Genomic DNA, 16,941 nt, shown 5'->3' on the forward strand with positions numbered 1-16,941 from the left:
GGTCTGCAAAAGCATTCAGTGACCATATTCAACCCACCTTTGATGCTTAACTTCACTCAAATTTTTTCACTTTCCTGTAATATCCTCAGTAGATGTTATAGAGTTCTTGACAGCAATTAATATGCTGCCACTATCAGTATATAACCTGTCCGTGCAGTATATATTCCCATCTGAATTCAGGATTTTGCTGCTCGTCAGTACAGATTTCATGTCGATTTCATTTCTTGATATTATGTGGGAATTATTACCTGTAGTTAGCGATTCTGGTTCTAGGAGCTTAGCATGGACGTTCCTGCAGAATATCATGTTAACAGTTCCTCCTTTTGATGTGCAAGGACAAAAGGTCTTACCTGAGATAATGTAACTGATAGATATTTGATTCCGGCAGGCAGTTCGTCATTGACCCTGAGCAGGTTTTCTTCTGACTTAAAAATCCATGTGTGTATGCCACCTATATTCTGCTAGCCAGGTAGCCATTTCTGTTGTGCAGAGCACTACTGACATATTGAAAGGGGCTTTCCCATTCTCTACCTGATAGTAGAAGTAAAAAAAGTTGCATGGAAAAAATGAAAATGATCGTATGGCACTGTTGGCCGGGAGACCCCATTCAGAGGAGTTCGGCCACCATATTGCAAGTCCTTTTTAGGTGACGCCACATCGGTGACTTGCGAGTCAATGATGATAAAAATGATGATGAAGGAAACACAACACCCAGTCCCCTACCGGGAATCGAACCCGGGCCCCCAGCGTGGTAGGCAGTAACGCTACAGCTACGCTACGGAGGCAGACAAAAGTTACATTCTAGATTGTCACAGAATCATCTGAGTGTGTCGTTTAGACCTCCTGCTCAGCTGCAAAGTAGAAGACTGTGATCAATTCCGAGTATTATGCTGCAGATAATGAGAACTGCATTTGCACCCAGTGTGTGATGCTAGCTGCCTTCATCAATACAGCCGGCTATCTCAAGTATCTGAGAATGAGTTCAGGTGCCAGGCATCATTTGTGCTGACATGAGCTGCCTTTAGCATCCAGTTGCACCCACAGCATTCAGTGGTCACCAGCGAAGTCTCCTATAGAGTGTCTTGGATGATACCTCCAAGCAGTCAAACCTAGTGCACACTGGCATTCTTTCCCAACCAGCCTCCTGTTTCCCTGAGGTGCTCCATTACCTGCCTAATGTGGGAGCTCCTGATGATGAACACACCCACGTTTCCCTGAGGTGTTCCATTACCTGCCTAATGTGGGAGCTCCTGATGATGAACACACCCACCCTTTGTGATTTTCTGGGTTCAGCAGCATCTCATACCTCTTGATAAAGACCGAGCGAGGTGGCGCAGTGGTTAGACACCGGACTTGCATTAGGGAGGATGATGATTCAATCCTGTGTCCGGCCATCCTGATTTAGGTTTTCCGTGATTTCCCTAAATCGCTCCAGGTGAATGCCGGGATGGTTCCTTCCAAAGGGCACGGCTGACTTCCTTCCCCGTCCTTCCCTGATCCGATGAGACCGATGACCTCGCTGTCTGGTCTCCTTCCCCAAACAAGCCAACCCTCTTGATAAAGCATAAGTGGGTAGCTCCACTACCAGTTCCCATATTCGCTTTCCAGCCAGAGATACGTGATCCGTACACTGTTTGCCAGTCACCAGCTAATAGCAATGATAGCAACAGTCCTTGCTGGACTGCAGCTTTTGATCTGAAATGGCTTAGTTTGGCCATAACTAACAAGAAAAGTTAGATAGAAACATGATCTAACTGCTTTGTTCATAAAATTAATAACAATGTTGCCCTGTTCATACGTTATGTTAGTTTTTTTTTTATCAACAAGCACCTACCCCATTGGGATTTATTAGGGATAATTGGCCAGTTAAGTTGCCTGTGTGTTTCACATCCAGTTTGAGAATTTTAGAATTAGAAAGGATCTCCATTTAAAAAAGATGTTTTGTCCTTACAAGTCATTGGATTACCAAATGAAACTGGATCATTTCTTGTTTCCAGAAAGTAATATTGTATTCAAAATTTGGTGCAGTAGAAATAAGGCAATGGCTGTCTCGGAAAATGTTCTGGGGCCATATATTCAAGGTGGTGCCATAGGCAAGCATCATAAAGCCTTTTCTTTCTCTGTGCCCTCAGATGCTTCAAATTGAGGAAAACTTTTCCTTACACAGTTCAGTATTTTGCTGTTTACCAGGGGATATGCCGGAGATTTCTAGATTTCTATGAAGACTCCCGAGAAACTCATCTGAATCAAGAATGTGCATTCAGTGCTGATAGTACTCCAGTGAACTGTAGCAAAAACATTTGGTTTTTGTCTTACTGAAAAATAAAAATCCATCTACAACTTTTGTAGCCCTGTCTTCCTCAGTTGCGTGTAATATTTCGGTATATTTATAATTTTTACTTAGGGACCATCTGACAGCAACTGTATAAAACACAATTTTAGTGCCATGCATGTTTCTCCTTTATTTTCTGCAAGGTGTCATCAGTGGTAGATTGCGTGGGCGATTTCCTACATATCACGCTCCTGTTGCGTTTTTGGTGTTGTTCTTCTTCTTATAAATGCCGATTTGCGGTTTTTTCCCCACATTTCACAGCACTATGAACTGAACACTTGTTTCGATGCAATGTTTTGGTTTCTGTTGCTGACTGTCAGGCATGGCACTAAAATTGTGCTTTATTCAGTTGCTGTCAGATGGTCCATAAGTAAAAATTATTAATATACTGTAAAAATCCATCTGTTTTGAGAGCTAACTGCAACAGTTATGCCATAAGTACTACTGTAAAACTTGGTCTCAAAACATTTCATTATGATGTAGAGACATTAGTTCTCAAAATCGTCAGTGAATTTGGTACCTCTGCATCAAACGTTCAGTCACTGAGAGAATTTTCAGAGCTTTTGGAGCTAGAGTTTAAGGAAACATTACGAGTCATCCGTACAAGATGGCTCTCGCTATGTCCTGCAGTTGCCAAAATTGTCTACTGCTGGCCTGCCATCAAATCATATTTTATTTCAAAGAGCAAGGAAGATTGTCCAAGATGAATTTGGCAGTTTGCGACATCAAATGGGGAGCACGATGCTTAAGAAACTGGACATTCACTTCATGAATACTATCTACATTTTCTGCTGCATATTTTGTCCCTGTTTGAAACTGCTGTTAGTGTAGTGTTGGCAGAAGAGCCAACACTGTGTTTCTAGAGGAGGCCGAAATGCACACGTTTAATTACACGCTGACTGGTGTGAGGTCTGAAACAGGACAATATCTTGAGAATTGCAAATAAAGTACGTAGATGATGTAATACTTAACTTTAATCCACAATTGTAGAACATCTCTCTTGATGATACATGCTTCACATAATAAATATCAATTGAATACAGCACCTTGCTAGGTCGTAGCAAATGACGTAGCTGAAGGCTATGCTAACTATCGTCTCGGCAAATGAGAGCGTAGTTGTCAGTGAACCTTTCCTTGCAGAGTCGGCTGTACAACTGGGGCGAGTGCTAGGAAGGCTCTCTAGACCTGCTGTGTGGTGGCGCTCGGTCTGCTATCACTGACAGTGGCGACACGCGGGTCCGACGTATACTAATGGACCACGGCCGATTTAAAGGCTACCACCTAGCAAGTGTGATGTCTGGCTGTGACACCACAGTTAGAAAAGTAGAAAATGGCTTAGTTACTTCTGTTGAGTTGGAAGTTTTATTTTTGTGTTAACACAGTATTAAAACTTAATTTTTGATATGTTCGGAAGTTATAGGTACAACTTTGTTGTATTACTTATGATACTTGTAGTAAACTATGAGCATGTTCATCGTTCTGTATGATCGAGAAGTTCTCCAGCCCAGTGTTTCCAGAAAGGTGGGACCCTAGGTGTACTTCTTGTAAAGTTCAAGTTTAATAGTGTTTCATTTAGCATAATGTTTCCATTACTGCTACTGTGTTTTAATCCATAACTGCTTTCTTAAGTCTCATGATACATTTATCCTTAACAGTTCTAATGTTAAAATCAATAACTGGCGTTCTGACATAAATTTCCTCTAAATGATGTCATGGCATTCTACAATGTTTGTTATTCACAGAAAACAGTTTTATGATCATAAAACCAAAGAAGATCTTAAGCATGTTATCTTCTGTGTGCCAACCTTAACCAATCGCCTTCCAACCTACTAATAATCTCTCTAATTTCAGCTTATATTAAATATTTATGAACTTTTACTGATGACAGTAATTTATGTTGTGCTGTAAGGTGTTTTTTAAAAAAAAGAAAAAAAAAGAAATTTTTACACATTGTTTTGTAAAGTAATACCTTTTTATAAAACATTGTAAAGTGATTTCCAGATTTACTGATGAAATTGTTTTATATGCTGTAACAGTGAATATTGTGGTTGTAAACAAAAACAAACTGTGCCTGTACCATGTACCTAACGCAGCCTAGCGGTTTAGTCCACTTGGCTTTAATTTTACTTTTGTAGCAGTTCGCACTTGTCTCGTGATTGAGATATGACTGACATAATACTAGTAAGCTAGGAAGCCATATTCTAGTCATTGTACTATCTCTTATCATTGGCTTTGTGTTGGCCTTTGAAAATGACAGAAATTTGAAATATGTAAGGTCGTTGGAAAATTAAAAGTATGGTCAAGACATAAGAAAAGTTATTAAAAGTGCATCCAAATGGCCTTGACATCTCACAGCATTTTCATGCAAACTGGAGCTAATCCAAGAGACATGCAAAAGTAAACCACTTTAATCAGCTCACTTCATTGTACTCCCTCCTATAATCACAAAATATTTCTCTTGTAACTCACTAATACATCAAAATCAGCAAACAAAACAATGATTTCAATTTTGGTGCTAGAAATTCATTGTCTGTCTTCCCGCCCCGCACTGGTTATGTCAAAGAATCATCCCTTTTGCTATGCAAACCAACTTGTTACTAACGTCAGAGCAGTAGATAAGCACCACCATGACTGCCACTGTCTCTGATCTAGACTGTAGCCAAACCAAACAGGTAAACCTTAATGAATTATTGTGGATCACTGGGATATATTTCTCGTGATAGTTTCAACCCTTTATTATCACACATCCTTTAACTACTATTCATGCTTTGAATCTAAAAATGGCTCATTGGAGATTGTTTTGAATTATGAAAATCCATTGGGTGTCTATTGGGTTTATATCTGAAGGTAAAATTGACTGATTTTCAGCAAACGATTGGAGTTATTCTTCAATTGCCTGAAACCATCTGTACTGTTCTTTATATCTTCCTTCTGATGATGACAGATCTGAATTCTCTGTGTTTTTAGAGTAATGGACCATGTAATCATTCATCCTTATCGTTTTTGGAACTTTTTATGATCTTCTGAACATTTGAATATGTTATGAAGATGCAAAATTTTTATTTGTGTCTGATAAATTTAGATCTTCTGAACGTAATTTATAGAATAAAATAATATCTTTGTTTCTCATTATTCTCATCAACAGTATGATGAAAAGGATAATTTGCTTCTCACCATAAAGGTGACACATTGAGTTGCACACAGGCACAAGAAAAAGACTGTTACACATTGAGCTTTTAGCCAAAGCCTTCTTCAGATAGAAAACACACACATATTCACACAAGCAAGCACACCTTGCGTGTCTAAAGGCTTTGGAGTGGTTAGTTGAAGAAGCATCAAAATTTCTAGTCAATATTTAATATTATTTTGGCAGTTGGCCTATTCCGTCGGAAGAACCTGAACAAATGTGGTAGTTTAATTTTCCGCATCACAAGTTTTTGAGGCATGCAGCTACTAGGTGGCTTACTTTAGGACCTTCAGCCAGTAGGATTTTGGAACATTTGGATGGTATTCAGTATTACATTCTTAAGCATGTAACTAAAAAAAAACAATTTTGCTAGTAAAATGCTATTGTGAATGCTTTTTTAAAAAAAAAAAAAAAAAACATCAATGACAGCAGAACTTGATTTGCAGTAACTTCATACCACATTTTCGAAGCCAAATACTTATGATTCACAAGCTTCATCCATAAACAGAAAATGTACTTCAAATCTTTTTGGCTCGTGTTTTGAAGGTTTCAGCTTTGAGAAAAATTGGGACTATTTCTGAAGTTCTTCGTAATGATTTCTTAGAGTGAATAATCTGCTAGCTCTTGAACAACTAGTTGTTTGTGGGCAAGTGACTGAAGAGCATAGTAGACTGGAAGAGCAGGACAAGTTGTTGTTTCTAAAAGATGCCCAAAAACATTAAATTGCAGCTTGCAGAAGTGATTGAAAAACATATTTATCAAGTGCACCAATGAATCATTTTAGGTTTTTAGACCCCAAAGTAAGAATAAAGAGAAGACGCTGCAGTGATACGTTAAAGATTGCAAAAAGGATGCCATTTGATGTCCAGCAAGATTACTTATTAGATGAATGGAAGGTTCTACAGTTTGAAAAAGATGGTCCGCCTTTAGACAACAAAGATATTGACAATTACTAGCAGCAGCAGATCTCAGAAAGACTCATCATACATAGAGTGGAAGTAACCAAACTTCCAAATTTGTTAAGGGTTCTCTCTTCCACTGTCCGATGGAGATGTGGGCATAGAGAGAAGATATTCCATTTTGAAGCACACATTAAGATAAGACAAGGCAGTGATGATCAGAAGATTTGCAAGCAGTGTTTTGACAGTGAGGCATTTTTGGGACAATTCCCCTATTTTTTTTTTTCTGTGACCATTGGCTGACAACTCATTAAGTATGTATATCAAGCACATGCAAATTATATTGCTTATTAGGAAGAATGTGAAAGGAAAATCTAGAAGTGTAGATTAAAAAGGTGAATAACATGAAAAATCAATTGACTGTGAGGCAGCTGCTCTGAAAGAAAGAAAAAATAATTTCAACTGTCTAAAGAGGCTGGATACGAGCTCTCGGAAGCTTCAGCTATACTAAAGAAAACACTGAAAATGATTTAAAGGTGACAAAATTGGCCCAGCATGTACTTGAGGGTGTACAGTTTGTGAAAATAGAAGAAAGGGCAAAAGGAAAGGAAGGTAGAAACCAATCAGAAAAATCGAGAAAAACAAAATCTAATATGATTACATCATTTCTTTCTCTGATTCCTGAGAAACAGTAATCCAAAAATAATTTGTTGATCTTTTTCCAGCATTGAAGTGCAGAAAATCATTAGTTGTAAAAACATAATGTAGATTTGGTTTGTGAACTACTATTACGAGTATTGAATCATCACTATCGAATTACCAATGGTTAAAGGTTAATAAATCTGTATGAAGGGAAAGATGGCAACACCACATCCAGGATCATAATAAGAGATTTATTATAGTCTTAATTGTCCATTTTGGTAGGATATTATCAAGAATGCTAACAATTCATCTATGCCATACTGTTTATTGAAATAATTTATCTCTTCTTAATCGCCTTTTTGAAATACTTTATCACCATTTTCATATATTTTGTCATCTTTCTCACCTTTTCCAAGTGCCACCCTGGTTCCTTGCTGTGACTGCGGCAAATACGCTATAGTATGGCTGGCTCATTTCTTCGCAGATATTCAAACCGGCAATATATCACAATAATTAAAATGGTCTAGGATAATCTCTTTATTAAAATCTGGGAAACCAGTTGATAGCCCTGAGCTACAGACTCTGCTATCTGTGATCTACAAGCTACTGGAACAAATTATCCATAATAGAATTAATACAAGATTACTTGAAGCAATCTAGGTCAAACAAGCAGGCTTCCAGCCAAAATGAAGCTGCACATATCAAGTTCTGTCATTCATGACCTACATGGAGGCAGGATTTCAAAGAAAGCTTAAAACTGCAGCTGCATTCATTGGCTTATCAGCAGCGTCTGACGCAGCGTGGCGAGAAGGCGTGATATGTGAGATTCTTCACATAATTCCTTGCAGACCAACCACTTGCCTAATCAACAGTGTGTTAAATGATCAACTGTTCCAAATACTCATGAGAGTCAATGCCAGCTTGTCAAGAAAATTAGAAAAAAACATTCTACCACAGGGATCAGTCATTGCTCGACTTCTCTTCGACTTGTACGTTGCAGACTTGCCAAAACAAAACTGAGGAAGTTTGGTTAACCTGATGACTGGGTGCATTCAACTTTAATTGAACAGTCAGAAGAAATCCTAAGGGAGGACCTAGATGCAGTGGTAAAATATCTTTGCGAAGGGAGACCGCAACCAAACGCCACCAAAATAGAGGCTTCCTGTTTATACATAAATAAGAAACTTGCCAGAACAAAAACTTGACATACAATTTGAAAACATTACATTCACTCGTAATAAAATACCAAAGTACCTGGGGGTAACTCTTGATAGAAGTCTGTCTTTCGGAGAGAATCTAACAAAAACAGCTGAAAAACTGAAAACAACAAACAGTGTTATTCAAAAGCTATGTGGTACAACAAGGGGAGCATCAGCATCTGCACTTCATTCTTTTGCTGTGGGACTTGTCTTCTCAAGTGCCCATATTGTGCCGCAGTTTGGCTAAGCAGCACATATGCACAAAAGATAGATGTTCAGCTAAATAATACCGTGAGAATGACTGCTGGCATTTTTAAATAAACACCTACAGATTGGCTGCCAGCACTAAGCCACATTCCACCAACTCAATTACGTCACTTGAATGCTCTCACGAATAAGTACAAAGAGGTAATGGATAATAAAAAAATGTATCAATCCATCAAGGTGTGGATGATGCTAACTGTAACAGACACTGCTGTAGATGACCACTGACAATAATGGCAAGGGTTGCTGTGGAAGATGAGTTCAACATTACTAATGGGTAGACTGAAGAATGGACTGGACAACAAAATAATAATATGCTGTGTATCACCCAAAAATTACAGGTATTTGACTTGCCACACAAAACGTGGGCAATGCTAAACAGAATTAGTACCCAACACGGCAGATGTGTACAGTTTTTATGCAAATTGGGTAAGCAGCCATCCCTGCTTTGTTATTGCAGAGAACCAAAGACCATCAGGCACATTACAGAATAATACACCGCAAGAGCGGAGGATGGTGGACTAGAAGATTTCCTATTGGTGACTCCAAAGTCAATAGATTACATAAATGCCCTAGATGTTTGTTTATAAGATTTTATATTGTAAATAATATGTTCTACACACACTGTATTTTTTTTCCAGTGTGTCAAAAACCCATACAATAAACAAACACATATGCCATGGCAGTGACGGATTCATGTCCCATTTGTCACTTCTTACACATTTTTTACTACATCTAGTGGAGATGGCGAACTGTTGATGACTCGTGTTGTCTTGGATCCTGATGCTTATTGACCATACATGCAGAAACATGAAAATTATTATGCTCAAGCAGAATTTTTGAAAAGAGAACATTTTTGTATTACATACACTTACTTAGCAGTTAAATTCATCAGTATTTTGTGTGCATGCCATTCACCTTTATTAACAATTCAGTTCTCTTTCACATGCTTTCTATTGAAACTGGACAAAAATTTTCAATACGGCATCACAGTGCTATAATTGTGTAAACATCTCAATAAGACACATGTTCAGGGTCAATAATTTAGTCATTGACAGGCACACACAAGAGAAAGAAAACTTGATAGCTTTCAAAATAAATCCTTGATGTGCCAGAGTCCACACACACACACACACACACACACACACACACAACTTTTCTACCCTTATGTTGTGATGGCACATATACGGATACAGTTGTGTGCATGCGTGCTCGTGTGTTGGAATGGAATATGCGATAGGTGATGTTACATTACGATGTTGTAAGGAGGTTGGCAATTAAGTAATGTCTTGCAGTTGCCATAGTTTGCTTTGTAACTGCCGCTTGGATGGCTATGAACAGATCCTCAGGCGTCAGACTGCGTTCTTGAAGCTACTCTGCTTGTAACAGCTGAAAAGTAGGCTCAAATTTCCAAATACTGCTCAATGAACTCAACACGTCTTCTTCTTGTACACGCATATAGTGTACCTCTGTTATAATTTTTCATTCCATATTACGTGCATCTCGGAATCAGATATTATAATTGCTCTTGATAGAGTTTCATCTATCTTATCAGCTCGCTGTCTCTTAGCCAAACTGGATTTCCTTGTCTCCTGTGACATTAGTGGAATTGTTACGAGCTCCAAGTCTCTCGGGTCCACAGTGAGTCTCCTAGGCAGAACGCCAGCAACAGGGAATAATTTCCTAAACAGCAAGTGTCACAAAGGGAAGTCAGCCTCACTCACATCAGGTGCACAAGAAAACAGAAAATTTCCCGCACAATATGCAGCTACGTACTGACTACTAAACCACTAATAAAAACACTTACTAGAAGTTACGATCAACCTTTGTTGGTTGGAAGGACTGGTTTCGCAAAATAGAGCTTTGATGATATTTATGACAATATTAGTGACCGGAATATCTTGTTTCAGCAAATCAAAAATGACAAAAACTACTTACTATCAATAGAATGTGAAATGACTGCTAAATTTGACTTAGATAACATAATTGATAAGTTTGCTTCACATAAAGCAAGGAATTGCAGGAATTACTATCGATAGAATGTGAAACGACTGCTAAATTTGACTTTGATGACATAATTGATAAGTTTGCTTCACCCAAAGCAAGGAATTGCTAAGTAAAATTATAATAAAAACATGATTCCATGAAAGGTGTATTTTCCCAACTCCACTTGTTATTATGCATCATACTAAAACCAATGTGCAGTTGCTGCCAGAAATGATTAAATGTATATTTTGTTTTACTTTCAACTGTTTTAGACAGTTTATACAACTTGTAATTTATATACTGCAATAGTACATTCAATTTGTTGTTCACAGTATATTATATCAATCTGGTTTGGTTAAGCAGTATTATTAAACCTAATTACAAAAGTATATGATTTGCTGAATCTCTGTATAAAAATTGCTGAAAGGATTATTTACAGGTGGCAGGGGTGTAGTGAGTTTTCTGTGAACATTGGAGGCACAGATGAGTACTTTATACTTTTACATGCTGGTCCTGAAATGTTGATGGTGCCTCCCTTATGTCTTTGAGAGTTTGGACTCAATTTAATCTTTTGTCCACATTTTCATTGTGGAACAAAATGATAGTCTTCCTCATTATTTAATATCTGACTTTCACACTATTTGGATATTTGCACCCTTTTGCTATCTCTCTCTCTCTCTCTCTCTCTCTCTCTCTCTCTCTCTCTCTCTCTGAACAGCATATTTCTCGTTAGAAGACATTTGCAGAGGCAGGGGAAAGGTCACTTTTCAGTCAACAATCTCAAAAATTTATATGTGGAATAGAATAGCCCCTGAAATGTTAATACATATATATGAAATACTGACAAATGCTTTTGAGTTGTTTAAACTTGCTTGACTTCTGTAACACCTAGATTACATTTTTAATGAAAGAAATACATGTAAGAAACTATTTATAACGCATCAAAGAACACTTGACAAACAATTGAATTGGTCAAGCTGTGTTAGTAATGCTGTTTCATAGCAAAAGTAATAAATTCATCAAAGCAATGAAGTACGAAGACTTTATAAACATTTTAGAAGGCAAGAAGTATATAATGCCGTAAAGCTATACCATTTTGGAGTGAAGAAAAATAGCAACTCCCTAAATTTTCACTTTGGGTCTAAAAATGTTTCACATCTCGGTAAGTCTAGTGTTATCCATATGAAATTACATTGTCAAACAATTGAAACTTCAGGTAGCAATATCAACAATGCACGAAAAGACAGATTGCTACTTACCTTAAAGAAGACATGTCAAGTTGCAGACAGGCACAATTAAAATACACATATAGCTTTCAGCCACAGCCTTCATCAGCACGCACGCACGCACGCACACACACACCAACTCCACCGTCTTGGGAGCTGGTGGTCATGTGTGTGGGAGGTGTGTGCTTGCTTGTGTGTGCGTGGGAGGTGTGTGCTTGCTTGTGTGTGTGTGTGTGTGTGTGTGTGTGTGTGTGTGTGTGTGTGTGTGTGTGTGTGTGTTTTCACTGACAAAGGCTGTGGTTGAAAGCTATATGTAAGTGTCTTATTTGTCTGCAACTTGACATGTCTTCCTTACGGTAAGTAGCAATCTGTCTTTTCCTACATTGTTGAAATTACATGGTCAATTATGCTAGTTTTTTTTTTTTCATTTGCTTGTTTTTGTCTTAGTTGATGTATCTTAAGTTACGTTTTTCAGTTTTCTAAATTTCACTATTTTTTCTTTGCATGTAAACTTTTATTCTTGTTAAGGTTGTGTTGAATTGTTGGTTTTTGCTGTGACGATGACTGTGTTGTTAGTGACATTATACATTTTTGGTTGTTCCTTTTTATTTCCGTTAGATTTATGATGTCATTGTATTGCTGGTGCTGTATTGCATTCTTTACTAATTCCTAACTTTATGATCCTAATAAATGGAGTTCTCCTCTATTAGCCTGCTATGATATTCAGTTCAGCAATGTGTATTGTGGGCTATAATGATACACAAAGAATAACTGGACTTTACAACAGTGATGGAGCATCTCTGGTGTATGGTCAGTGCAGCATACATCTGACCCACTCACTGCTCAAAATATTGACTTTTCCTTGCATATCATGTGACCGTGTACTACAATTTAATATGAGGCAGTGCTATCAGTCACATAAGCTTACCCCAACACTTGATTCGTAAATAGCACCATAACACTATTTTGGTCAGTGTCAGATGTCTCTGGTCTCATCTCATGAAACACTCCAGTGAGCACCCTCTGTGTGTATCCATTCTGTCGACATGACAGAAAAAGTACTGTAAATATTTTTTGAAAGAGAGAAAATATGTTTGAAGTGTCTCAGGAAACACACCTATTATATTTTCATCCTCATTAGTAACTGAGATATCTTTAAGTTTAAGTGTACTGTTAAGAATGGAAAGGTATATTGACTCTGCAGCAATTCCTTCTTTTGTGTCCTCTCGTTTATTTTTGTAACCAAACCATGCAACAAGGCATACAAACTATCAAATGTTCCTCAGTCCTGTATGGCTATGTTCGGTGGACTTTGCTAGCATTTCTTTCCCTGTCAAAGTTAATCATTTAGGCTTATTTATTATACTGATTTCCATTGTCAGCAAAAGGAGCTATTCCAGCGTCATGAATAAGAGAGAGAAGGTCCTTTATACATTACCAGGATAAGAGCAGACTGAGTGTCAATCACTGTGCTACACCTGCAATGATTATTCCCCATTCTGAAGATTGGGTTTCATTCTATACACTCTCTGAGCTCCTCAATGCGACCCACTGCATCATTTTAGTTAGAGACAATGAAAACAAGTTACCAGTAAGATCTCTAGGAGAATATTGTGAAATGCACATTTGAATGCTTTTAATGAGTCACAGAAAATACCAGTTGACAATATTTTGTCATTTAAATTTTGTAGAATCTTATTTCTGAAATGCAAAATAGCATGTTCTTTGGAGACACCCTTTTGAAATTGAAATTGAGGCTGATTGAGTTTATTGTTTAGAGAGGAGTGTGTTACAGTTCTCACATACTGACTACCTTCAAGGAGGTGGTAAGAAGAGTGCGTGGTAGTTGTTAATAATCTGCCTTATTACCTTTCTTGTAAATGGTTCTCACTGATACGTATTTCAACCTGTGCGGAAATACCCCTGTGATAGGGATGTGACACATATGAGTTGTGATCAAAAAGTAATGCAACTTTCTTAATTATATGGGTTTCATATATCGGATTTTCAATTTAATTATTTTTTGTTCCGAAATTGTTGGATTTCGACCAGAAATGACGTCGCATAAACATCACTCACGAATTGCCGAATGAAGTTGCCAATGATTCAGAACTTCTAAAGAATGTTATAACAGGTGACGAAATGTGGGTATACATGCTGAAACTGAGATCCAATCGTCCAGTGGAAACCGCCTGAAGAGCCAAGGCCTAAAAAAATTCGATCAATTATGAAGGTTGTTCTCACTGTTTTCATTGATTACAATCGGTTAGTGCATCATGAATTCCTGCCTTACAGTAGTATGATCAATAAGAATTACTACCTGGAAGTTATGTGCCATTTGTGTGTAACAATCTGAAGAAAACAACCAGAATTGTGGCAACACCACTTGTGGACGTTGCTTCTCGATAATCTTCTTGCTCACGCCTCGATGCTTGTTCCTCATTTTATGGCAAAAAATAAAACCGTAACATTGCCTCAGCCACTGTAATCACGTAACATGGTCCCCTGGGACTTCTTTCTTTTCCCGGTGGGTGAGGAGAACTGTGAAAGGACGTCATTGTGCAACTGTTGATGAGGTAAAAACAGAATCATTGTAGGAGCTGAACACCATAACAGAAAGTGAGTTCCAGAAATTGTTTCTAGATTGCAAAAAGTGATGGCACAAGTACATTGTATCAGAGATGGATTAGTTACGATGGAACAGAGTCGATGTTGATGAACAAATAAGGCTCTTTAAGGAAAAAATTCTCGTTTCTGTTTGATCACATCATATACATGACAGAATAAATTGAATATTATTGAAGAACTGTAATGTTTAGAATCTCTCTGGCATCTCAGCTGGCCACTCAGTGCCCCGAATATACTCCTATAGTAAATTGGTTGTACATTCTGTTTTTCTGGTATTTTAAGCCTTGTTTGTTGATTTAATGTCTCGTGTGTTGTTTTTAGCCGGCTGCTGACCCACGTCCATCTCATCCCTGAGCCAATTATAGACAGAGGGCAGGTACAATACGGTTCTCCGGCCCCAGCAAAACGACGTGTGGTGCAGCAGCAGCAGCCACAGATGCGTGAGGTGCGTCCGCGTCTGCTGCTGCATACTCCTGAGGTGCGTCCACGTCTGCTGCTGCGTACGCCTGAGGTGAGGCCGCCTCTGCTGCAGACACCTGAGGCGCGGTTGATTCCGCTGCAGACGTCTGAGGCCGAGGCGCCTCTACTGCAGATACCTGAGCTGCGGCGGCCTCTGCTGCAGACGCCTGAGATGCGGCCGCCTCTGTTGCAAACACCTGATGCACGGCGGCCTCTGCTGCAGACGCATGAGGTGCAGCCCCTTGTGTTGCAAACACCTGATGTGCGGCTGCCCCTGCTGCAGACGCCTGAGGCACAGGCACCTCTGCTGCAAACACTTGAGGTGCGGTCACCTCTACTGCAAACACCTGAAGTGCGTCCGCCTCTTCTCCAAACGCCTAATGTGCGGGAGCCTCTGCTGCAGACGCCTGATGTGCGGGAGCCTCTGCTGCAGACGCGTGATGTGCGGGAGCCTCTGCTGCAGACGCCTGATGTGCGGGAGCCTCTGCTGCAGACGCCTGATGTGCGGGAGCCTCTGCTGCAGACGCCTGATGTGCAGGAGCCTCTGCTGCAGACGCCTGATGTGCGGGAGCCTCTGCTGCAGACGCCTGATGTGCGGAAGCCTCTGCTGCAGACACCTGATGTGCGGGAGCCTCTGCTGCAGACACCTGAGGTGCGGAAGCCTCTGCTGCAGGCACCTGATGCGTGGCCGCCTCTGCTGGAGACACCTGAGGTGCGGGAACCTCTGCTGCAGACGCCTGAGGCGCGGGAACCTCTGCTGCAGACACCTGATGTGCGGCCCCGTCTGCTGCAGAAGCCAGATTCGCGGCCGCCTCTGCTGCTGGCGCCTGATTTGCGGCCGCCTCTGCTGCAGGCGCCGGATGCGCGGCCGCCTCTGCTGGAGACGCCTGATGCGCGGCCGCATCTGCTGGAGACACCTGATGCGCGGCTGCATCTGCTGGAGACGCCTGATGCGCGGCCACATCTGCTGGAGACGCCTGATGCGCGGCCGCATCTGCTGGAGACGCCTGATGCGCGGCCGCATCTGCTGGAGACGCCTGATGCACGGCCGCATCTGCTGGAGACGCCTGATGCGCGGCCGCCTCTGCTGCAGGCGCCTGATGCGCGGCCGCCTCTGCTGCAGGCGCCTGATGCGCGGCCGCCTCTGCTGGAGACGCCTGATGCGCGGCCGCATCTGCTGGAGACGCCTGATGCGCGGCCGCATCTGCTGGAGACGCCTGATGCGCGGCCGCATCTGCTGGAGACGCCTGAAGCGCGGCCGCATCTGCTGGAGACGTCTGATGCGCGGCCGCCTCTGCTGCAGGCGCCTGATGCGCGGCCGCCTCTACTGCAGGCGCCTGATGCGCGGCCGCATCTGCTGGAGACGCCTGATGCGCGGCCGCATCTGCTGGAGACGCCTGATGCGCGGCGGCATCTGCTGGAGACGCCTGATGCGCGGCGGCATCTGCTGGAGACGCCTGATGCGCGGCCGCATCTGCTGCAGACGCCTGATGCGCGTCCGCCTCTGCTGCAGGCGCCTGATGCGCGTACACCTCTGCTGCAGGCGCCTGATGCGCGACCGCCTCTGCTGGAGACGCCTGATGCGCGGCGGCCTCTGCTGGAGACGCCTGATGCGAGGTCACGTCTGCTGCAAACACCTGAGGTTCGTTCACCTCTCTTGCGAACGCCTGATGCGCGGCCGGCTCTGCAGCAGACATTTAAGGCACGGCCGTCTCTGCTGCGGACGCAGCTGCTGGCGCAGCAGAGTCAACATCCGTCCGTGACACAGGGCCCTGTGGCAACTGTAGCTACGCCGCAAGTGACGAGCACAGTCACAGAGGCAGGTAAGTGAATTCTTCATGACGAGAGTGTTGTGAGATACAATAGCTCTTATCACAGTTGTTGCTTTGTTGCTTCTTATTTATTTCTTTTTAGACTAGTGAAGATTGCTATTTCTGGTAACAGAAAATAGACTTCTACATCTCTACCCAACAAAACCATCTTACAGTGTGTGGCAGGGGGTACTTTGTGCACCACTGTTACTTTTCTCTTTTTATATTCCAGTCATCGATGGTTCGCGGATAAGCCTCTGTGTGAGCTCCAATCTCTCTAATTTTATTGTTGTGGTCTTTTTTTGAGA

The 16,941-nt window shown here is 41.1% G+C and overlaps 1 protein-coding gene across 8 annotated transcripts in view; it reads left to right on the forward strand.

Annotated features, from left to right (window-relative positions):
- LOC126424772 (uncharacterized) overlaps positions 1–16,941 on the forward strand; it is a 112,037-nt gene that overhangs the window by 9,065 nt on the left and 86,031 nt on the right. For 5 of the 8 annotated variants that reach the window (XM_050087524.1, XM_050087525.1, XM_050087526.1 and 2 more), the window contains exon 3: positions 14,685–16,645. In XM_050087524.1, coding sequence (XP_049943481.1) covers positions 14,685–16,645 — 1,961 coding nt within the window. The remainder of the gene's footprint in view (positions 1–14,684; positions 16,646–16,941) is intronic. The other 3 variants (XM_050087528.1, XM_050087530.1, XM_050087531.1) reach the window with 3 other exon arrangements.

Source organism: Schistocerca serialis, chromosome 10 (genome assembly GCF_023864345.2).
Source record: "Schistocerca serialis cubense isolate TAMUIC-IGC-003099 chromosome 10, iqSchSeri2.2, whole genome shotgun sequence".
NCBI classification, from domain to species: Eukaryota; Metazoa; Arthropoda; class Insecta; order Orthoptera; family Acrididae; genus Schistocerca; species Schistocerca serialis.